General features: G+C 44.7%; 1 protein-coding gene across 10 annotated transcripts in view; it reads left to right on the forward strand.

Moving 5' to 3' along the window:
* Positions 1-22,893, forward strand: part of CPEB1 (cytoplasmic polyadenylation element binding protein 1) — a 104,106-nt gene extending 81,213 nt beyond the window's left edge. For 7 of the 10 annotated variants that reach the window (XM_054531145.1, XM_054531144.2, NM_001132960.1 and 4 more), the window contains 9 exon segments: positions 8,109-8,335; positions 9,972-10,224; positions 12,100-12,213; positions 12,534-12,623; positions 13,474-13,610; positions 16,439-16,637; positions 18,847-18,941; positions 19,563-19,643; positions 21,388-22,893. In XM_054531145.1, the coding sequence (XP_054387120.1) occupies positions 8,109-8,335; positions 9,972-10,224; positions 12,100-12,213; positions 12,534-12,623; positions 13,474-13,610; positions 16,439-16,637; positions 18,847-18,941; positions 19,563-19,643; positions 21,388-21,498 (1,307 nt within the window). In that variant the 3' untranslated portion in view covers positions 21,499-22,893. 10 annotated transcript variants of the gene reach the window in all.
* Positions 22,894-23,139: the final 246 nt, after the last annotated feature.

A 23,139-nucleotide genomic window follows, 5' to 3' on the forward strand; every position in this document is an offset into this window, starting at 1 on the left:
CTGTAAAACCGACAGGAGTTGGCATAGAAGGGTGAAAGTAGAGAAAATTAACAATCAGTCTAAAAATATTACTGCTGATTTGGCCTTTTATACCCTCTGAGGTAGCATTAATGAACTGGAACCCTCTGCCAGGTCCTCTCCTCCCCATGACTTCCCTGAGAGATGTCTGTAGCTGAATTCCTGCCAGCATGTGAATGGGGATGGGTACGTGTGTTCTAGGAAGAGCACAATGTCTTACCCATTTTTAGAAGATAGGAATTTGCTGGACACTTGGACACCAGAGCTGGAGGCACTTGGTAAACCTCAGACTTTCCATGATCCCTTGTGTTCTGGAGGCCAGGAGAGAACAGAGCAAAGAGGTCAGGGCCTTGGCCATTATTGGAGATTGACTCTAGGACTTCTCACAACCCCTCCCCCTCCTCTAATCCATCTAGGTTAATACTTGACATTTGGGATTATGAAGTTGTGTGCCCCATGATGGCGAGTGGACTTTGAGGTGAGACACTGGCCTGCATTATAAGGGACCTGTCATTTCCACTGGATTTTAGTTTATGTGGCTTAAAGAGAATGCCTTTCCAGTTAGGTATGCTCATGGCTTTGAATATAAATGGGAACAGTCTAACGCTAGCTATTTTGCTCCTTTATTTCTGATTCCCAGCTGGTGGAAATCGGTGCTGCATACTCAGCAACCTTACATAGGGCAGGTATGGTCTCATGAGCTGGGAGCAAGACAGGTTTTCTTTCTTGAAATGAGGTTCCTCCACTTCCCTTTGTCTTTGCTGCTTTGCTGCTTTCTTTCCATTGTCTTTGCTGCTTTCCTTCCTTTGATCTGTAGACACTCAGAGAACTGCCTGGCCAGACCCTATAGAGGTACAGTCAGGTCACTCTAGGGCATCTGACCATGGGTGGCAGTTTCCACAAAATTCACTTGTTCTGTGGGTTGAAGGAAATACCAAACCAGCTGGCAAGTTCTAGGCCTCTTGTCTTCTTGGTATCTTCTAGTCAAATTTACAGTATATCCCTTCTGATTTAATATTTGCAGGAAACTGATGCATGGAGATGCTGACATCCCACGTGTTAATTCTGGGGCACCCTGATCCTGTTCTCTAGGATGGCATTTCCCTTTTCTGAGCCATCAATCCAAGTCCTTTCCCTGTTTTTCTATGTGGTTGGTATATAATTCAGTGAGACACTCTTCCTTGCTCCTGTACTTGAATGTAGGAGTGTATTGCAGTGGCCCTGAAGATCCCAGTAGAGTCTGGGGAGGGTTGATTAGGACAGAGTGATTTCCACCCTGCCCCCCCTCGAGCAGAGAAGCTTTCTTCAACCTTTTTCTCTTTGAAGAAATTGAGACTCAGGGAAGAAGTATTGTCGCAGATGTGATGTGGTGAGTCACTGGTTTTTAAACCTCTGTTTTGGCGATGGGCTGGGTAGGGATGAGTTAAGGTTTATTCCCCTAAATCTGTATTACACTGTAAGTCAACACTGTGTCCTTAGGCCGGGTGCAGTGGCTCACGCCTGTAATCCCAGCCCTTTGGGAGGCTGAGGCGGACGGATCACAAGGTCAGGAGATCGAGACCATCCTGGCTAACACGGTGAAACCCCGTCTCTGCTAAAAACACACACAAAAAATTAGCCGGGTGTGGTGGCGGGTGCCTGTAGTCCCATCTACTCGGGAGGCTGAGGCAGGAGAATGGCGTGAACCTGGGAGGCAGAGCTTGCAGTGAGCTGAGATCACACCACCGCACTCCAGCCTGGGCAACAGAGCGAGACTCCGTCTCAAAAAAACCCAAAAAAACCAAACAAAAAAAACAAAAAAAACCATTGTGTCCTTAAATTGAATATCGTTGATAGAAAAGGGTAGGGCCTCAGCATACTGGCTCTATGGAATACGTACTCTGTCTTTCAGTAGAATTCAGCAGTCATTGTTCACCTGCTTTTTGCCAGATGTTGAGCTAATTGCTATTGGAGTAGGGTGGTAAAGATGGGTCTTGGTATGCTTGGTTGAGAAGGCACAACTTTTTACACATGTGGGCCTGCAAATATCTATGCAGATTTTTTTGAGACTTTAAAAAGCATGTTTAAAAGAAGATTATTTCTTCTAATAGAGACTCCAAAAGTACTCAATTACTATCTGATCCTCTGGGATCCTAGTTCCTATTACTTGTGCTCGATTTCCCTTTGCTGATTAGATAAGTTACCTTGAAAGAGTCAAAGAAAGCCAAATGGGAATTGACTTGTTTTCCTTCCCGTCGTTAAAAAAAATGGAAATAATTTGAAGTTTATAGAAGTTATACAAATAAAATTATACAGAGTATTTGTAATCCTTTTTATTCAGAACCTCCTATTGTTCGTGTTCATTTCACCCCATTTGCTTTATCATTTGCACATTCTCTCTCCATATATCAAGACATAATTGTTTTCTGAGTCATGAAGAGGAGAGATAATTGGCCCAGGCACGGAGGCTCACACCTGTGATCTGAGCACTTTGGGAGGCTGAGGCAGGAGGATTGCTTGAGCCCAGGAGTTCAAGACCAGCCCGGGCAACATAGTGAGATCCTGCCTCTACAAAAAAAAAAAAAAAAAGTTAGTCAGACGTGGTGGCATGCCGCTAGCTACTTTGGAGGCTGAGGTGGGAGGTTGAGACTGCAGTGAGCTGTAATTGTGCACCTGAGCTCTAGCCTGGGTTACAGAGGGAGACCCTTGCTCAAAAAAAAAAAAAAAAAAAGAATAGAGATGATCTCACATATATTCATATGTAACAAAACAGTTAACTTTAGTCAATTTAAAGTTGATAACACTACTTTGATTAAACTGTCATTCATATTCCAGTTTTGTCAAGTGACCCAGTAATGTCCTTAAATCCTTAATAACATTTTTCTCTTTCTGCTCTGAGTAGGCCCTTGCTCCTTTTGGTTTTGCTCAGTATGAGCTTACAAAGTCCCTTGGGTTGTCTTGAATGTTTTTCACAGTGATCAGCTTGTTCTAGCCATCACTTTTCCTGAAACTATGATAATCCTTACCACTCTTTTTTTATATTCTTATTTGTTCATGGTTACTATGTCTGTCTTGCCTCTCTGTGTTGTCCTCCACTTCCACCCAGTGTTTTCAGAGAGAAGGAACTGTTAAGTAAATGTCCTGTATAGCCATGTTGATTTCTTTATCTGATGCCTTTTTTTTTCTCTTAAGTATTTACCATTTTAGTGTGAGAACTGTATTTAAATTATAACCTCCAGTCTTTTTTTTTTTGAGGCAGGATTTTGCCCTGTTGCCCAGTCTGGAGTGCAGTGGCATGATCATGGCTCACTGCAGCCTCAACCTCCTTGGCTCAAGTGATCCTCCTGCCTCAGCCTCCTGAGTAACTGGGACTATCAGTGCATGCCATAATGCCTGGCTGATTTATTTTTTTTTTAGAGACAGGCCTTGCTATGTTGTCCAGGGTGGTCTTGAACTCCTGGCCTCAAGCAGTCCTCCTGCCTCAGTCCCCCGAGGTGCTGGTATTACAGGTGTGAACCACTGCACTTGGCCATAACCTCCAGTCTTTAAGTCAGAGGAAATAATTATATATGAAAGATGTTTGGATATGATAAGGCAATTGATTAAGAATTTGAAGTAGCAAGCCTCGGGTTTGTATGGATCAATGCTTCTAAAACTTAATGTGTATACACATCTCCTGGGGATCTTTTAAAAACACAGATTCTGATTCAGGTCTGGGGTGGGACCCAAAATGCATTTTTAATGAGTTCCTGTAGTGGCAAGGCCCTAGATAAGATTTAAGACCCGAATACTCTAGGTCCTAAAGCAGGGACTTCTGGTAGGGAAGATCAGTAGTCTGTAGTTGATGGTCTTACAGGATTCAGACAAAGAAAAAGTGCTGAGGAATGTGAAGACAAACAGATGTGAAGTCCTAAAGATTAAAAAAAAAAAAAAAAAAAAGTAGCTAGTGAATGGTACTTGGAGTGGGAAAGAATCCAGTCTCTGTCACTCATTAGCTGTTACTTTTACAAACTGACTGCCCCAAGTCTTGGTTTCCTTTTGTTAAGATGCAGTAGTAATAGCCACTTCTTAGGATTTGGTGAAGACTGTTTACCTAAAGTGCTTCTAACACAGTGTTTGGCATGTGCTAGATGTTCAGTAAGTGGTTAGAAGCTTAACTGAACCTGGTCCAGATTGCGGAACAGATGAATGACCATGAACTGTGAGCACTTAAGGAAGTAGAGTTCGTTAGTGACCAACGTGGGTTTTCATGCCATTTTCTATTTAGACAGGTTTATTGCCAGATTAGAGGATCACTACAGAGGTAATTCCTAGCTTTGTACAGGAATTTGACAAAGTCTCAAGATACCTTTGTAGGCACAGTAGAGAACTTTCAAGTTAGCGGAGGTAGATGGGTTTGTGGCTGGTGAAACAGGTGTACCAACACAATAGTGAATACAAATTGATGTGAATGAGAAAAGGGGTCTATAGTGCTTACCATGTTGCTTTTTTGACTCTTTCCAAAATACCTTTTAAAAAAAACCTTGGGTGAGGACAGTTACCAGAGCCCATACTTGCCATCTTTGATGTTTTCAGACACAAGCCTTTGGGGCAGCATCCCCTCTTGGGTATTTTTTCTGGCATTCTGCTTTATGCTGTTTCTTCCTTGACAACTCTCAGAGCTCTCTGCTGTGCCACTTGAAACTCCCCTTTTCCAGGGTTAACAAACTGGCTTTCTTCTTTTTACTGGTGAATGCTCCCCCCATCTTCTGCTTTAGCTGAAGACTTTTCCTTTAAGATGCTGCTTTGCCAAGTAGAGCCTACTCATTGCCCCAGGTCTCTGAAAATCTCATTGTTTAACTCCATGCCCAGTTATCACCATCGGTCCCTTTAGTGTCCACATGAATGACTTATCTAATATTTCAAACTTCTCACATTCTAAGTCAGCCACCTCTAGTTCCATACTCTGGACCTTGCCATCCTCAGAGCTCTTAATCTTCAATGTCCCACCTCTTCGTGTTTATCTTGTCTGCCACCCTCATTCCTCTTATAGCTATCAGCCTATTGAAATCACTGGTTTTCCATTTATTTGCTCCTAATCTATTGACTTTGTTCTGTCTTTAGCCTATAATGCACGACCCATTCTTCGTTTCCTTTGTTGCTGTTATCAATTCTGTTGTCGCATTTATTCCTTCATACCCCCTTGGGGGAACAAAAACATAGCTCTGTATGGCTCCAGTGTCCATCCAGGTATCTGAGCTCTGCTGGAGAAAATCCTTTAAGTCCAACTTAGTTTTCCTCTTTGCTGGGCACTGGTTCCTACTGGTACTTTTCCTTAGTTTCCCTGGTCAGCCTTCTTTGCTATCCACACAACAGCTCTGCAGATTCCCTTTGCCGTGTCTCTCAGTTACCCTTAAGATAAAATCAAGCTGGGTGCAGTGGCTCATGCCTGTAATCCTAGGACTTTGTGAGGCTGAGGTAAGAGGATTGCTTGAGCTTAGGAGTTCGAGACGAGCCTGGGCAACATAGTGAGACGCTACCTCTACTAAAAATTTTTTTTAAGTTAGCCAGATGTGGTAGATATCACATGCCTGTAGTCCCAGGTGTTCTAGAGGCTGAGGTGGGAAGATTGCTTGAGCCCAGGAACATTGAGGTTGAAGTGAGCCACTGCATTCCAGCCTGGGCAACAGAACTAGACCCTGTCTCAAAAAAAAAAAAAAATGACAATAAGATAAAATAAAAACTATTTAACCTAGTTGTCAGGGTTCTTTGTGATTTGAATTGTTACCTCACTGTTCATCACCCTAACTTGTTTTTGTGAAATGTGGAAAAAGATGAGGCCCTCCAGGGCATTGGTACCACTTTTAAGACCAATGCATGTGATCTGTTGATTTTTCACAGTGCCTCTTTGCCAGGCTTTGCAGCATTAGGGTGGAACCTTGAATAAAATCTTCACATATTCTGCCTTCTCAGGGCATGGACTCTACAGGCTTTGATTTTGGATTTCTTTCAGACAGGAGTTTGTCAAGGAACTTTTTTTTTTTCAGAGTCTTGCTCTATTGCCCAGGCTGGAGTGTAGTGGCGCAATCTCGGCTCACTGCAACCTCTGCCTCCTGGGTTCAAGCAATTCTTGTGCCTCAGCTTCCCGAGTAGCTGGGATTACAGGTGTGCACTTCCACGCCTGGCTGATTTTTGTATTTTCAGTAGAGACGGGGTTTCACCATGTTAGGCAGGCTGGTTTCAAACTCCTGACCTCAGGTGATCTACCTGCCTCAACCTCCCAAAGTGCTGGGATTACAGGCGTGAGCCACCACACCCAACCAAAGGATTATTTGAGAAGTTTGTCAAGGATTATTTCTGATGGTTATCAATCCAAGCATTTTGAGACAGTTATAGCATACAGTTAAATGTTAGAGCTTTGAAAACTGCTTCAAAAGGCACTTTCAAAGTTAGGAATGTTTCCTTGGAAAACAAAATGCTAAACTAACTCCTTGCTGGATGTGATGTGGCTCCACCCCACCCACATCCCACAACATACATACATACATATTAGACTGGCTAGATATAAAAAGATTGACCAAACCAGGTGTTGGCCAGGTTGTAGAGGGACTGAAACTTTCATCACTGCTGGTGGGAATGTAAAATGGTATAGTTCCATCTACTTGGAAAACAGTGTTATGACAGTCTCTTTAAAAATTAAAGCTATTTTTACTACAAAACAATAACTAGATAAATAGATATATCTACAGTTTCCCCTGTGTTAAATGTTAAGGATACACCTACCATGGCTTATCCAAAAGGGGAGGTCATATACCTAAAGGAGAGTGGGCTGGTCTGGTCCCATATTAACAGATGTTTGGGATCTTGTGTATATGTTCCATCAATGGCATGTGTGTCTGGTACCCTGAAAGCATGCATTGATTTTGATTTCAGTCTTGAGAGCCTTATTCCTGCTTCTTGGGACTCCAGCTCCAGACAAGCATTCAAACTGACTTAGAGGCCGGGGAGGAAACCAGCTCTGCGTGACCTGTGTTTCATTTCATTGCTAGTCAGGGCTGAAGTGGGGCCAATCACAGCCAGTTATTGAGCACTTACACATATTATTTTGGTTTTACCTCAGCCATTTTGAGGTGAATGTTCTCATTCTTCAGATGAAAAAAAAAAACTTCAAATTAAGGCTTCTTTCCTAGATTTAGCACACTCATAGCTCCATGGCAAAGCCCTCTTATTCCTTATCCTCATAGATAGAGGGTGTGCTTTGCTTAGGTTCCCCAAGGCCAAGTGTGGAAAACATTGCTCTTTTTTTGTTTCATATTTAAATATTTATTGTGTCCTGGGTGCTACTGTGCTGAGCTCTTTCCGTCTGGTATCTAATGATTGAGCTGTCCTAACAACGTTATGAAATAGTTGATACTCCACCCTAGATGCCAGTGAGAAAATAGAGGGTCAGAGAAGCTAAGTGAGCTTCCCAGAGCTCACAGACGTATACAAGAGGTGTCAGACACAGGGTTTCATCCCAAGTTTAAGTCAAAGAATGGGCTTAACCATGTCATTCTGCTTCCATCCTAAACATTTCAAGTTCAGGGGTACATTGAAGAGAATCTGTATATGCTAGAAGTTTGCATAAGTGAACCTCTCACATGAGGTGGTATGCTTATGCTATACCAGATTTCTGGGGTGTGGCCTGAAATTCTATATTATAGCATTAGAAAGGTGGGAATTCTTATAATAAACAAATTGTCAGGCAGTAAAGATGAAGTATGGTTTGGGATTTCTAACTGTGCTGTAGGTTTATCCAGGCATTAATAGCAGCTGTGACCAGGGTCCCCAGTGACAATTTCCCAAGTGCTGGCATTGACCTTTTAAGCCTGGGTAGCAGAACCCAGCAGTTTTGCTGCTACTGTAACACCAGGAACTCTGGTCTTCAGTCAGCCTGTAACTTCCTCTAACAGGGCCCTTGTGGCCAGGTCTCAGAGCTGGATATATTTCTGTTCATTATATTGTGTTTTGCTGGCATGCTTTTAGTTGTCTTGCCTTTGGTATCTCTTGTTGGGTGGCTGTAGGAGAAGAAAGAGGCTGTTGGCTGCAAAGAAAACTAAGAGGTCATGAGGTTTCCTTTTTTGTCTTCCCAGTACTGAGCATGCTCCATAACCCACTGGGAAATGTCCTAGGAAAACCCCCCTTGAGCTTCCTGCCTCTGGATCCCCTTGGGTCTGACTTGGTGGACAAGTTTCCAGCACCCTCAGTTAGAGGATCACGCCTGGACACCCGGCCCATCCTGGACTCTCGATCTAGCAGCCCCTCTGACTCAGACACCAGTGGCTTCAGCTCTGGATCAGATCATCTCTCAGATTTGATTGTATGTAACTCATTTGGGAAAGGGGAGTTGTGGGTGGAGTTGCCTGTGTGTCTCCAAGGGGAAGGAGGGTACAATATCTATGGGATGCCTGTCCCCTGGAATGCAGGCTGGGAGATGGGATGAGGGGAGGAGTGGAGATCATTGTGGAAATTTGTAGAGTTCTCATCCTTAACAGGATAGAGGATACTTTGAAGACCCATTGAGCAATATATTGCAGGACCTGAGCTCAGGACTCTCATTTTACTAGCTACTCCAAGAGTACTGGAAAACACTTAATTTCAAAAGTAAATGTGAGGGCCCTGGCAGTGTTCTGTTTCTTTACCTACACGGGGTGCTTTCTTTAGCCCTTAAACGGTGTCATTTATGTACTTTGATGTATGATATCTCAAAATTAATAACTTAAAAAGTTTTTAAGTAGTAATTAACAGAGATAGGATTTTAATTCAGATCTGGCTGTAGCTCCTGTATTTTTTCCACTGACCCATGTCAGCTTTCAATTCACGCCATGATGAATCTATGAAACATTGCCTCAGTTAATTTTTGCATCTCACGTTCCTTATCTACAGCCATGTATGATGTGTGTGGTCTTCATGCTAAGTGGAGTTGGCAAATGAATTAGAATAGGTAGGGGATACTATAGATAGAGTAGTACAGATAATATAGATAGGGGACAGTAGAAGTAAATACAGGTGGGATTGGCAGTGAGAAATTACCCCAAAATAAGACTACAGTTTCAGATGCCTTATAAGCATTTTTGTTGCCAAATCTCCCGAGCTGAATGTGCAGTGAATAGAATGGCTTATTTTACCACCTTCTTCTCTTCCCCATACCCAGGACTGGCAACTTTGGTTGTGATCGCCTGTCAGCCTGTCCTAGAATATGGAAGTTGGCGATGGTGTTCTCACTGCCCATTGGTTTTATCTGTTAAGGCTGCATTTCTAAAAGGGCAGTCACACGCGGGTCTCTTTGCTTCTCTGGGCTGCAGTTACCTCTTCTGTAAAATGGGGTCAGATACAGTGCTGGTAGTTCTGTCTATATTACTTAGATTGGACTCAGTCTTGGAAATTTATCTCATGACTGATTAATATTTGGGGATTTTAAAATATTCTGTCAACGAGTTATTTTGATAATGTATCATTTCACACATGTAAATTAGAATTTAAAGTTTTGACACAGCTTATGGTGTTCTGATACATTTATGATACAATGCAGAGCTCTCATAGATAGCATTTTTGGCATTCGACTTTCTAGGAATCAGACCAAAGAAAACACAAAATATGAAGAAGCTACATCTTAATTTTTATTTATGGTTCTGAAAACTTGGAAAGTATATATATAACAGGAAGAGTATGGGTCAGTGAGATGTACCTTGTTCCTTAAATAGAATATGATAAATGCATTTTAAATGGTTATAAAGACTGGCAATATGGAAAAATTGTTGAATGAGGAGAGAAGGAGCATTTGTTTAAATTATAGTATAACTAGAACTAATATAAATTGCTCAGGAAGAAAGTCTAAAAGAATATATATCAAATGCTAAATGTCTATTGGATGTTTTTAATAATTTCTATAGTGTGATTATTACTTTATAACAAAACTATCCTTTAAAACCCTGTCTTCCTTTTTCCTCCCCTAGTCAAGCCTTCGCATTTCTCCACCTCTGCCCTTCCTGTCTCTGACAGGGGGTGGTCCCAGAGACCCTTTAAAGATGGGGGTAGGGTCTCGGATGGACCAAGAGCAAGCTGCTCTTGCTGCAGTCACTCCCTCCCCAACCAGTGCTTCAAAGAGATGGCCAGGAGCTTCTGTGTGGCCATCCTGGGACCTCCTCGAAGCTCCCAAAGACCCCTTCAGCATAGAGAGAGAGGCCAGGCTGCACCGACAAGCTGCAGGTGAGTGTGCCTTGAGCATATGTGGGGCCTGAGGCCTCATTTTGGGAGCAGAGAGGAAGTGACCTTAGTTCACACACTTGTGAACTGTCTAGAGGAGGCTTGGTTGCATGGTGAAGTCTCCAGATCTGCAAAGAATTATCTTTCTGTGGAGTAAATACTAATGGGAACAAACCCAGGAACTTCTTGAGGCTGAGTGGAGAGGAAAGAGGCAGGTTATCTGGCACATGCATGTGCCACAGCACAAGGAGCTGGCTCCATCTCTCACTTGTGCCGTTCCGTGGAGACTGGCTGTGTGCTACTCTTTTACTTTTTCCACGGGTGGATGTCCTCAAGAGAAACTCTGGAAGTGATGTCCAGAATTTTGTCTACCCTCCCCACATTCTAAGTCAAAGACCGTCAGACACAACTCATGTTGGAGCTTTCTTCCCCGAGGCTTTCTGATTGGTATACTCAAGGATGCACTGGGGAAGGAGGGGTCCATTTGTCAACCTCTAAGGTAAGGAATGTCACCAGATGTCCTGGTCTCTTAGGAATCCTTAAGGTTCTGACATTTAAATTTAATCTTAGGCTGGCCTGGGTGGCTCAGCGCTTAAGCAGAGGCAGCAGGATGGCTTCAGCCGAGGAGTTGCCCAGCCTGGGAAACATAGCGAGACCCCATCTCTATTTATTTTAAAAGGTTTAAAAAATAAGTTATCCTAAATGTGTATTAAATATGTTTTTCATCTTTGTCTAGTACTGCTTCAGGGAGATATTCATTAACCACTGGCTCTTCGGAGGTCCTGAATTTGATGACTAAGTTAGTGTTAGTTTCTCCATTCCATTTGTTTCCATAGGCTTCAGTGTGTCTGTTTGCTCACAGAGTTGGGCTGGATCTCGTTCTCCTGTGATAGTGCTGTGCCCTGTTCACCTAATGATTTTGGCAGCCCATTTTTGTACTTTCTCTGGTGCCATTGTTTTCCTGTGAAATGACATTACCATGCTTTTGGATGAGACCATTATATACTGTTTTTGTCGTAAAAGATTGCTGACATTGCCCAATTTCTTGCTGTAGCAACATGTTGGGCCTATTCCTTTTAGGAAATGTCCTTCCACATCTTTGTCCTGAATGAAAATGATAGTTCCTTTCATTGGCTGTCTGCCTCTTTGCTGAAAGAGGAGGGTGAAATAAATGGGGCAAGAACTAGCTAGTCCTCACTAAGGTCAGTCTCTGATTTGGAAAGGTATAAACAGTGGGGACAGGATTGAAGACTGATTCATTACGTTACCATGTTGGCATCAAGGAAGGCCCATTGTCTGTTTGGGTGCTATAAAGATGAGTCTGGCTTGGAACAGTTGTGACATTCTTGTCTTACTGGGTTGCTAGTGCTGGTTTTTATTGGCAGTGTCCTAACTTCTGTGATTCATGAGTTCAGAGCCAAGACAGGGAAACAGAATAGAATGTTTCTCATTTGAACATTGGGGAGAAGGCTCATTTGTACCAGTAAGCCTGTAAGATGTTGTATTGCTCTGTTTATTTTCAAGTAATTATGAATTAGTACTGTAAGCAATAACAAGATAAAACTGCTTTGTGGTTAGCATATTAGTTGAATGTCTGAAAATAACATGGGGTGTAAATTTTTACCCTACACATCTGGTTTGGTATTCCTTTCAATTTTAGTGGGGACAGAATTAGCAAAGTAGGATTATCATACTTGACTGAGTGGATTGGTGAGACATAGGTTTCTTGCTTTTCAGAATAATCATGGATATTCTCTCAGGCATCTGGGCAAGGATTGTGGCCAGTCAGGTTCTTACTGGACAAGTTCACCCCAGGGAAGAGTGTGGCTTTGTTGATTCTCTAACCTCCCCTGTTTATCTCTTTGCCATCTACCAAAGCTGTGAATGAAGCCACCTGTACCTGGAGTGGCCAGCTTCCTCCCCGGAACTATAAGAACCCCATCTACTCTTGCAAGGTGTTTCTAGGAGGTGTTCCTTGGGATATTACAGAAGGTGAGCTGTCTCTAAGACCTGCTTTAAGAGTCGAAGGGTGGGGCATGTCTTTCAGGAGCATGAAACTTGGAATTGAGGCCAGGGGCTGAATCCCCTGCCTGAGCTCAGGGTATTACATGAGTGTCCGAGGGGAGAGGTGCATTTCATAGACCCCCATAGTGCTCCTATGTTGGGAGCTTACACCGGAGATCAGCATTCATTTCTGAGTTGTTTGTCAGTGGGGATGAGCCAGGGAGGAGAATGCTGGTGATTCTGTGTTTGTGTCTTTCCTGGGAAAGATGATTCCTCAGCTTCTGCCATTCTTTTCTGTCTCTTTGCAGCTGGATTAGTTAACACCTTCCGTGTTTTTGGCTCTTTGAGTGTGGAGTGGCCTGGTAAGGATGGCAAGCATCCCCGGTGTCCTCCCAAAGGTAATATGCCTAAAGGTAATAAAGACATGGTAGGAGCTTTTTTTTCCCTTCCCTAGTACATAACTGCACCTAGGGGTGCTGGGATATCACAGCTGCATGTTGGTAACATGGTGGGCACTCCAGGGCACAGACCTGTCATCTGTCAGCACTTTCTCTTCAACCTAACACTTCCCTCTGTTTCTTCTGAGCTAATGTTCCATCTGTCCAGACTTACACAGCAGTGGGAGTTGCCTCTGAAACCCCTTCCTTGTACACTTCTCTCTAAACCTGAACCCAGGCAGCACCTTTCCTCTCAAAATAAGGCATTTGAAAAGCTTTCCCTTGCCTGCCTGTCCTGCCCAGTTACGTTGTTGCCTGCCCTAATTCTGAAGTCCCTTTGGAGTTGGCAGGAATGAGGACCAAGCATCTGATTCCTCACTGGTCTGAAATGAGATCCCTTCCCTGTAGAAAGGAGCAGGTGCTATTTTCACCCTGCCCCATCTTCATTGAACTGAACTAATGGTTTAAGTAGGCGTTTAAAGCAATACCTGCCATCCTTCCTGCCCCCAGGAAAGCCTGGCTCTGCTGACCTGAACATGCTCTGTGTTCTTGCATAGAGAGCTTTGGTAATGGTGGGATCCTCTGTCTCAGCTTGCCAGTCCTTTCCTTCACCAGGGTGGGAGGGAGGCCCACAACCCAGGGCATCTGCATAGCAAACACTTCCACTCAACAAGACTTTTCAGGAGTAAAACAAAAATGTATCTTATACACAAGACCTTCTTTCTTGGAAGAAACACCCTGCTGCAAAGCCAAGGCTGAGGAGTGGCCACCTAAGGGATATTGATGCGATTTTTCCTCTCATTGGGAATAGGGTATGTGTATCTGGTCTTCGAACTAGAGAAGTCTGTCCGATCCTTGCTTCAGGCTTGCTCTCATGACCCGCTGAGCCCAGATGGCCTGAGTGAATATTATTTCAAGATGTCCAGCCGAAGGATGCGCTGCAAGGAGGTGAGTTAGCATGATGTCCTTTCTGGATCGAGGTTCTTGGAATATTGAGGCACTGGATTTTCTTGTGGTAGGTGGATAGGCAGGCTGCAGGCAAGGAGTATTCCTGCTGAGGCAAGAAGGCTCTTCTTGTTCCACAATAAAATAGCAGTATCCCCTCAATTACATTAAAAAAAAAAAAAAGAAAAAAGCAACCTTTGGGCCTTAATGGGGTGTGTGCATGCACACATGCGCATGCCTGCCCATGGTAATCAAACTGTCTCCCTGTCTTTATTCTACTCTTCTTTCTTGTAGCCAACACTTTGGTTTCAAACCTCTTGTCTTAGAAATGAAATTGAGAACAGAAAACTTCTCTACTTGGACTTAACTGATAAACCTATAGCTGTTTTTCCCTGGTCCTGCCCTTCCTGTGCCTTGTGACCTCCCAGTCTGTGGGGGTGAATTCCTCTTTAGCCCACACCCACCTGTGGGTCACTTCTTCATTCTTATTCAGGGCTTTATTTAGTTTTGTGGGTTTTCCCCATAAGATTCTCTCTTCCTACGCCTTTTCTAATATCAGCCTTATGTATCCTTGGCAGCATGGGTCTCTAACGAGTTTATCTCACCTGGGGATCTCATTGCACAGTCTTGGGCCTTATCCCAGACTTACTGAATCACTCTGGGTGGAATTTAGGAATCTCCAACTGAACAAAGATCCCCAGGTGGTTCTAGTGGATAGTGTTTGAGAACCACTTGTCAAAGCAAGTTTTGAGCTCAGCAATCAGTGTGGTGGTAAAATCGGATTCGAGAGCACACAACTTTTGTGACATTGGGCTAGATATTTAATATCTCTGAAACTTTGTTTCCTCTTCTCTTCTATAAAATGGGAAACTAAAATGCCTATTTTAGTAAAAAAGATCAGTGGTTGCCAGGGGTTTAGCAGGAAGGGATGAAGAGACATAGAACAGAGGATTTTTAGGGCAGTGAAACTATTCTGTATATGGTGGATACATGTCATTATACTTTGGTTCAAACCCATAGAAGGTAAAACAAACACCAGGAGTGAACTCTGATGCAAACCATGGACTTTGGATGGTGATGATGTGTCAGTATAAAAAAAAGTTCCACTCTCATGCGGGATCCTGATAGTGGGGAAGTCACACAAGTGTTGGGGCAGAGAGTATTTGGAGAATCCCTGTACTTTCTGCTCAGATTTACTGTGAACCTTAAAGCTTCTCTAAAAAAATCTATAGGGTAAGAGGAGAAATGCCTATTTTATTGGGATGGTCGCGTTAGATTTAAAATAAATCCATATAACAAAGCTGGCTCTTGCTCTGCGTTAGTGAGAGGGCAGGCTCATCCTCTGGCTGCCCACAGTGACCCACAGCTTCCCTACCTTCTCTGCTTCTTTACTCTGTGGAGCTTGTGTAGTCTTCCCACCTTAGTATGTTCTAGGACTTAATTAACATGCTCCTTTTTCCTCCCCTCCTACTTTCACAACCAGAGATGGCCATATGCATATCACAGAGCCCTTCCCCTTCCTCGGTGTCCCTGTAGACACCATCCTGTCTCCCATTCCCTCCTCATCACCTTACAGGGATTTAATCTTTCTTTGATTCACTGGCTATAGGCTGATGCGGTTCTCCTTCCTCTCTACTTTTCTTTTTCCTTTGTGTTCCTCTCCCCGCCAGCACCAATATAGCCAACATAGCCAATCTTTGACTCCCTTCTTCTTTTCTAGTTCAGATAAATGACTCACTTTTGTGGCTTCTCTCACCTTTAGACCCAGATTCACCTTTCTAGCCTCATGTCCTACCTGAGCCCCACCTTCCTGTGGGATCCTTCTTCGGGATGTCCTGTAATCCCAAACTCTTTTGTGGGCAAAATGGGCTTTTTCATCTCCCAGTGAAATTGGCTCCCCTCTCGTAACTTCTGCCAGGCCCTCTCATCCCAAGACCGTGTTGTAGGCCCAGCACCTACCAGGCCTGATTCTTTCTTGCTTGCCCATCCTGCTTATGCCGTCTGAGTACTGCAGACTCTTCTGTTGAAGAATCTCTTTGGTCTTGGCCTGTTCTCTGTGTGTTGTCACAAGCCTTGTCCAAGTCTTAATCACCTGTCCTTTAAAACTACTGTTTTTGCCTCCTTGCTGGTTTCTGCCTCAGATCTCTTCCTGCTTCAAGACATATTTTTAGATCTTCACTTCATTCTGGACTCCTCCACCTGCTCTACAAGGTTTTGTTCCAGGTTCAGGAGATTCAGAGGCAAAGGACATGGTCAGCCCCAGCCCTTTAAGACTCCAGGGATCTTGTATGTGACTTTCTACCCAACCTCTCGCCAGTCATTTCCACTGCTCTGGCACAAACCCTCTGAAGCCTAGGTTGGGCCAGTAACCATCTCATACAAATATCGTAAGCACTCCCAACCCTCTGTCCTTCAGGATCCTAGCCTTTAATTTCTCTGTGAGTCCTTCTTTTCTTGAGGACTTCAGATTATGCTCTTCATCAGTGTCCACAGCCCTTTGTTGGAACTACACAGTTGGAGGTTGAAATAGAATGCTGGGCTCCTGGGTTTGGCCATGTGGTACTTTTTTGCTTACTCTCCAGCATGAGTGAGTACTGTGTCCACTTCTACCATTCTGGACACATGGACTCAGTAAAATTCAACTCCAGTTGGGGTGGAGTCAGGGTGGTTTATTGGACGCCTGCGTGCCTGAGATTGGGCAGCAACACCTTTTCACCCCTGTAAGGGCCTTAGCTCAGCTTCAGTATCTCCAGAGCACGTACCTTGCCATGCAAGCACCTCTCTCTCTGTGGCTCTCTGCCAGGGCTGATACACCTTTGGGTGGTTTTCAGGTGCAGGTGATCCCCTGGGTATTAGCCGACAGTAACTTTGTCCGGAGCCCATCTCAGAGGCTTGACCCCAGCAGGACGGTGTTTGTCGGTGCTCTGCATGGAATGCTAAATGCTGAGGCCCTGGCAGCCATCTTGAACGACCTATTTGGTGGAGTGGTGTATGCCGGGATTGACACAGATAAGCACAAGTATCCCATTGGTAAGTGTCCCACTTCTGTGTGCGAAAGCTTGGTTGGCCCTTGGGAGTAGACCAAGATTGTGATACTTCCCTATGGGAGTGAGGAGAGGCCTGACCCAGGTCTGCAGATCAGCATATACCAGCACCATAATATCTTTTTCTAGACAAGTCACGAGTACTGGCCCTTCTGTATCTAGCCCTCTACCCACCATCTCCCACGCAGTGGGAGAAAAAGCAATTGGAGACTACAGGAGGTGATAAGAAGTGAGAGTGAGGTAGGAACTTTGTTGGAAGCTCAGAGTTCACAGCGAAACCAGTTTGGAACAGACAACAGGTACTATTTCATGAAAAGGCTACAATTCTCTGAACTTGCCTGGTTTCTTTTATTAAAAGTTCTTGAAAAGCTCTGGCATTGTCTAAGGTCAGAGACCAGGTCAGGCTGGAGGAGGATTTTCTGAGTGAGTCAGGCAACAGAGTGTGGCCTGTGCTTTCCTAACTCAGAAGTCTGTGGGCCTAACCACTAGGTTTTGATCAGCTCCTCTGAGAAAGGAGGTCAATTCACCATTCCTGGCAAAATGTCAATGATGGGGTATGGAGGTGGAGCAGAGCCTGACCTCTGTGATTAAGATGTGGCTAACCCACCTCCCCAAATGCTTAGTCTTCACACCCACACTGAATCTGGTCAGGAAGGAGCACCGTGTACTCACCAATGCTGTGCAGCAGATTGAGAACAGGGACTTCAGAAGCCACAGGAGCGGAGGAGGCACTTGGCAGGATGGGGCTTCTTCCAGCTCTCTTAATAGGTCTCCAGAGTGCCTAAGGGCTGAGAGAGGTTCAGTTCAACTGCTTGGCTTCCCCTTCAGACAAGTGTTGTATCTGCATCTTGGCTTCCACTCTGAATCCTTTAACCTTAACCTATGCTCTACCTGCACTGAAGGAGTCCCTTCTCTTCCCTTCCTATCTTGATCTGCAAATTCTTCGCCCATTCCTGAATGGTTCATGCTAACATGATCCCCACTGTCAAATATGGCACGAATATGGCAGCCACCAGCTAAATGTGGCCCCACTGAGTTTTGGAAACACAGCTGTTGTCACATTTGGAAATAATATTATTAACACATAGGGTTAAATAAGATTTTTTTTTTGAGATGGAGTCTCACTCTGTTGCCGTGCTGGAGTGCAGTGGTGCTATCTCAGCTCACTGCAACCTCTGCCTCCTGGGTTCAAGTGATTCTCCTGCCTCAGCCTCCTGAGTAGCTGGGACTACAGGTGTGCGCCACCACGCTCAGCTAATTATTGTATTTTTAGTAGAGATGGGGTTTCACCATGTTAGCCAGGATGGTCTCCATCTCTTGACCTCATGATCCACCCACTTTGGCCTCCCAAAGCGCTGGGTTTACAGGTGTGAGCCACTGTGCCCGGCCAATAAAATATATTATAAAAATTAATGTCACCACTGTTTTACAGTTTCAGTGTGACTACTAGAAAATTTAAAGTTACATAAGGGCTGACCCTGATGGCTTATACCTATAATCCTGGCACTTTGGGAGGCTGAGGTGGGCAGATCGTTTGAGTCCAGGAGTTCAAGACCAGCCTGGACAATATGGTGAAACCCCATCTCTACAAAAAAAATACAAAAATTAGCCAGGCATGGTGACTCATGCTTGTAGTCCCAGCTACTTGAGAGGCTGAGGCAGGAGATTGTTTGAGCCTGGGATGCAGAGGTTGCAGTGAGCTGAGATCACGCCGTTATACTCCAGCCTGAGTGACAGAGGGAGACCCTGTCTCAAAAAATAAATAAAGTTACATAGTAGCTCACATTGTATTTCTGTTGGACAGCACTGGTATCGTAAAGGGTTTCCTGCATTTTAAAAGAGTAGCATTAGGCCAGACTCGGTGGCTCACGCCTGTAATCCAGCACTTTGGGAGGCCGAGGCGGGCGGATCACGAGGTCAGGAGATCGAGACCATGCTGGCTAACGGTGAAACCCCATCTCTACTAAAAATACAAAAAATTAGCTGGGCGTGGTGGCAGATGCTTGTAGTCCCAGCTGAGGGGACTGAGGCTGAGGCAGGAGAGTGGCGTGAAACCGGGAGGCAGAGCTTGCAGTGAGCAGAGATTGCGCCACTGCACACCAGCCTGGGCGAAAGAGCGAGACTCTGTCTCAAAAAAAAAAAAGTAGCATTTGGGAGAATTTGGTTAGAAGGGAAGCTTGTGTCTGTTGTCCTAGGTTCTGGTCGTGTGACTTTCAATAACCAACGGAGTTACCTGAAAGCAGTCACCGCTGCTTTTGTGGAGATCAAAACCACCAAGTTCACAAAGAAGGTGAGTTGGCTGGTTTATGCCCTTACTCTGGGGTATATGAGAGGGGTTTGGGCAGTTACTACCCAGGGCAGGCCTGAGACCTGAAGCTGTTTGTGCTGGGTGTGTTTAGGGAAGTGAGCCAAACTCCTGAGAATTAACATTGAGGTTAAGGTTTGGGTGTGGGCTTGGTCTTTGTACGCCCAGGAGGAAGGGAACTGGGACTGTTGAGCCTCTTCAGTGTGTAGGGTGCCTTCCTTCACTGTGGTATTTCTTTGGCATTGCTAAGTAGCCTGACTTCCTATTTTCCAACCTTTCGGGAATCCTCTGAACACTTGCCTATATTGCTAATTGATAGAGGGCTGAGGTACAGTTTGCTGAGAAGACCAGGCATTACGGTGTGTGGTTGCCTGAATCCCAGAGGCATCCAGCCTGACTCTGCATGGTGTATGAGTCTGTCCTCTAGAACCCCTTTCTGTACTTCAGGCCCATAATTCTCTCCAAGCCTCCTTTAAAACAGGCAAATATCCTGCATTCCAATATCCCGCATTCCTGTGTGTGGCCAATAATGTGCCCTTCTTCTATAGCCTATCGAGCCTCCTGGTAAGAAGAGCCACTTCATCTTCTTATTTTGCCTTTGTGCAGGTTCAGATTGACCCCTACCTAGAAGATTCTCTGTGTCATATCTGCAGTTCTCAGCCTGGTCCTTTCTTCTGTCGAGATCAGGTGGGTCCGATGTCTATGAAGTCCCTGCCCTCAATTAAAAATTGTTGGCTGGGCGTCGTGGTTCACACCTGTAATCCCAGCACTTTGGGATGCCAAGGCGGACGGATCAGGAGGACCAGCCTGGCCAACATGGTGAAACCCTGTCTCTACTAAAAATACAAAAATGAGCCTGGCGTGGTGGCATGTGCCTGTAATCCCAGCTACTTGGGAGGCTGAGGCAGGCGAATAGCTTGAACCCAGGAGGCGGAGGTTGCAGTGAGTCGAGATCACGCCACTGCACTTCAGCCTGGGACAGAGTGAGACTCCGTGTCAAAAAAAAAAAAAAAAAATGTTATGCCAAGTTCATGACATTGAATGTTGGAGTTCTGAGGTACCCTGTGGTGTCTGAGAGCATAGTGGAGGCAGCAGTAATGTTTGCTGAACGTCTGACCAGCGACAGACATACTTTAGATAGCTTTATCCAGAACTCTTAAGAAAATATGTTGAATTGAGTCTTTATACTTTGGTCTTTTTCTTGCCTGGGATGTTGCTATGCAGTATGCCACTATTGCTGAGAGGTGGTTTTGTAGATGATAGAAACCTGGCTGGGTGTGGTCAGCAGCACGTGGGAGCCAGGCTCAGCTGCCTAACCCTGAGGCCTTCTAAGCTGATTTTTCTCTACTCAAGGGCCTCGTCCTCCTTTACATCTGAACTTCTGGACGACTTTGATATTTGCATCTGGGCTGTACCCACAGGTGTCAGCGACAGGCAGAAAGCAGCGAGGTGGCTTTCTAGTGACTGTTCCTGGGTGATGGAAAGTGGATCTGGATGTGTTTGGCAGTGCTTCTCAAACCTTAATTACAGACACATCACCTGAGGATCTTAGATTCTGATTCAGTGGGTTTGGGGCGGACCCTGAGATTCCATGTGTCCAACGAGTATCCAAGTGGTGTCAGTGCTGCTAGTCAGCATCATCCTTTGACAGGTGTTAGGGGAAGTTTGGGACCTCTTAGGACACCAGCAGCAGTCCATCCATGCTTAGTGGGTGCTTTTTAAATTTTATTTAAAAATTTTTTGCAGTGATGCCATTGATCAGATTTGGAGTCTCTGAATATGGTTAAACTGAGGCTCTCAAGTGAGAGTTTGAAGTTAAGTTTGGATTGTTAGCTAAAGCCTGAGACCAAGTATCTTTCTGATCAGCCTTATCTACCAGGCTTTTATGGATCTGGATCTTTCACAGATAATCTCCATAGTCAGATAATTGCTCAGAGATTAGTGGCTTGCCTGAGGTCACACAGCAACCAAGAGATGGGAGTAGACTGAGAAACAAACCCAGTCACCTCTCACTTAATGGGAAGAAAGCAGGATGTTGCCTAGCATTAGAATTTTTAGTCAGTATCTTTATACATTCTCCACGTTAGCAGCCATGTGATACAACTACTCTGTAGGAGGTGAGAAGGGCAAGGGAATAGGAGAGCAGCTGTCATGGTTAGAGGGGATAAGAGAAACTAGCATGGTCTCTGCACACACTACGAGCCCAGCATGTTTAAGTAAGGGGACCTGTAACAAGGACGGTGGGTTTGCCATAGTTAATCAGGCTTCTGTGTTGGGGTGAGAGCGCTCCCAGGGACCATCTCTTCTAACCCACAGAGGCCATCGGGAGTCTCCCACCCCTTCTCCAAACAGAACAAGCAGCTCATGCAACAGCTCCTGTGTCTGGTGCTGACACAGGCATGGCATCCTCCTTTTTGTTCCCCCAACCCAGGTCTGCTTCAAATACTTCTGCCGGAGCTGCTGGCACTGGCGGCACAGCATGGAGGGCCTGCGCCACCACAGCCCCCTGATGCGGAACCAGAAGAACCGAGATTCCAGCTAGAGGAGCTGGCCTTGCCCAGTGGCCTGTGGCGCCCGAAGCTGGCAGGTCAGGCAAGCAGCCTGCACCACCCTGCCACTGGCGACCAGGGAGCTGGCTTCCCGAGGACAAGGGAAAATTGTAGTCACCTTTGCACTTGCTGAATCTGTCTTTGTTTCTGCACTAATTAATGCACATTGAGTTTCGTCGGGTTTTGTTTTTAGGGGATATAGCAAGGGCAAGGACCCTCTGGCTTATCCTCCAAGCGACTCTGTAGTTTTCCCAGATTTTAGTTCCTCATTTTGCAGATGAAAAGCGGAAAAAAAAAAAAAAAAAAAAAGAAAAAAAAATACGTGTCCAGAAGGTATTGAGGTATTGACACGGATGCCTACACCTAGGTTTATTTATTAAAAGCGCTTTTTTACATTCCTTGCAATACTGATGGTGATGATGCGCAGGTCTCATTGGTTTCATTCTTGCAGTTGCCATACAGTGCCTTTCCATTTATTTAACCCCCACCTGAACGGCATAAACTGAGTGTTCAGCTGGTGTTTTTTACTGTAAACAATAAGGAGACTTTGCTCTTCATTTAAACCAAAATCATATTTCATATTTTACGCTCGAGGGTTTTTACCGGTTCCTTTTTACACTCCTTAAAACAGTTTTTAAGTCGTTTGGAACAAGATATTTTTTCTTTCCTGGCAGCTTTTAACATTATAGCAAATTTGTGTCTGGGGGACTGCTGGTCACTGTTTCTCACAGTTGCAAATCAAGGCATTTGCAACCAAGAAAAAAAAATATTTTTGTTTTATTTGAAACTGGACCGGATAAACGGTTGTTTGAGCGGCTGCTGTATATAGTTTTAAATGGTTTATTGCACCTCCTTAAGTTGCACTTATGTGGGGGGGTGGGGTTGATAGAAGTTTTTAATCACAAAGTCACAGGACTTTTTTCTTTTGTAACTGAGCTAAAAAGGGCTGCTTTTCGGTGGGGGCAGATGAAGGCTCACAGGAGCCCTTTCTCTTAGAGGGGGCAAGTACCCTTCCCTTAAATCTTTAATTTGAGGAATGTATGAGATAACAGTTGCAGTTGACTGAAATGCCACTGGAATTTGAAAACTTGACTTATTTCTTTCTTTCCTTTTTTTTTTTTTTAAAAAAAGAAACAAAAAAAACCCACAAAAACTACTTGCCCCTCCTAGGGAAGCTGTGTGCCAAAGAACCAGTGTCATAACCCCTCCCTCCTGCTGAGCTGACGTTGCATTGTTGCATATCCCAGCTACTCTGTGGGTTTTGTGAAGCTGTGTGTGAAGTCTCTACCTCATTGTAGTATATGCAGGCAAGACTGCACTCTCCTACAGATGTGTGGAGTAAGCTGTGGTGTAGTTTTTTTGGCACATAATAAACACGTTGCAGCAGAGTTCTGGTTTTGTCTCTGTGTTTGAGGTCTGGGAGCAAGGGGCTAACGGGGGGGAGTAAGGGGGTAATGGCACAGCCACAGCTTGTTTCCTTGGATTTCTGTGATGGGATCCTGGCCCAGGATAATGGTGGGACCATGTGGGAGACCTGCCCTGAGAGTACTTCTTGGTCCCTTCCATCGTCAAATATACTTGGGAGATGCCTCTCCAGTGGGTGGGTGCTTCTAGCCCAAATATAAAAAGTCCTC

This window comes from Pongo abelii, chromosome 16 (assembly GCF_028885655.2).
Source record: "Pongo abelii isolate AG06213 chromosome 16, NHGRI_mPonAbe1-v2.0_pri, whole genome shotgun sequence".
Classification (NCBI taxonomy): domain Eukaryota; kingdom Metazoa; phylum Chordata; class Mammalia; order Primates; family Hominidae; genus Pongo; species Pongo abelii.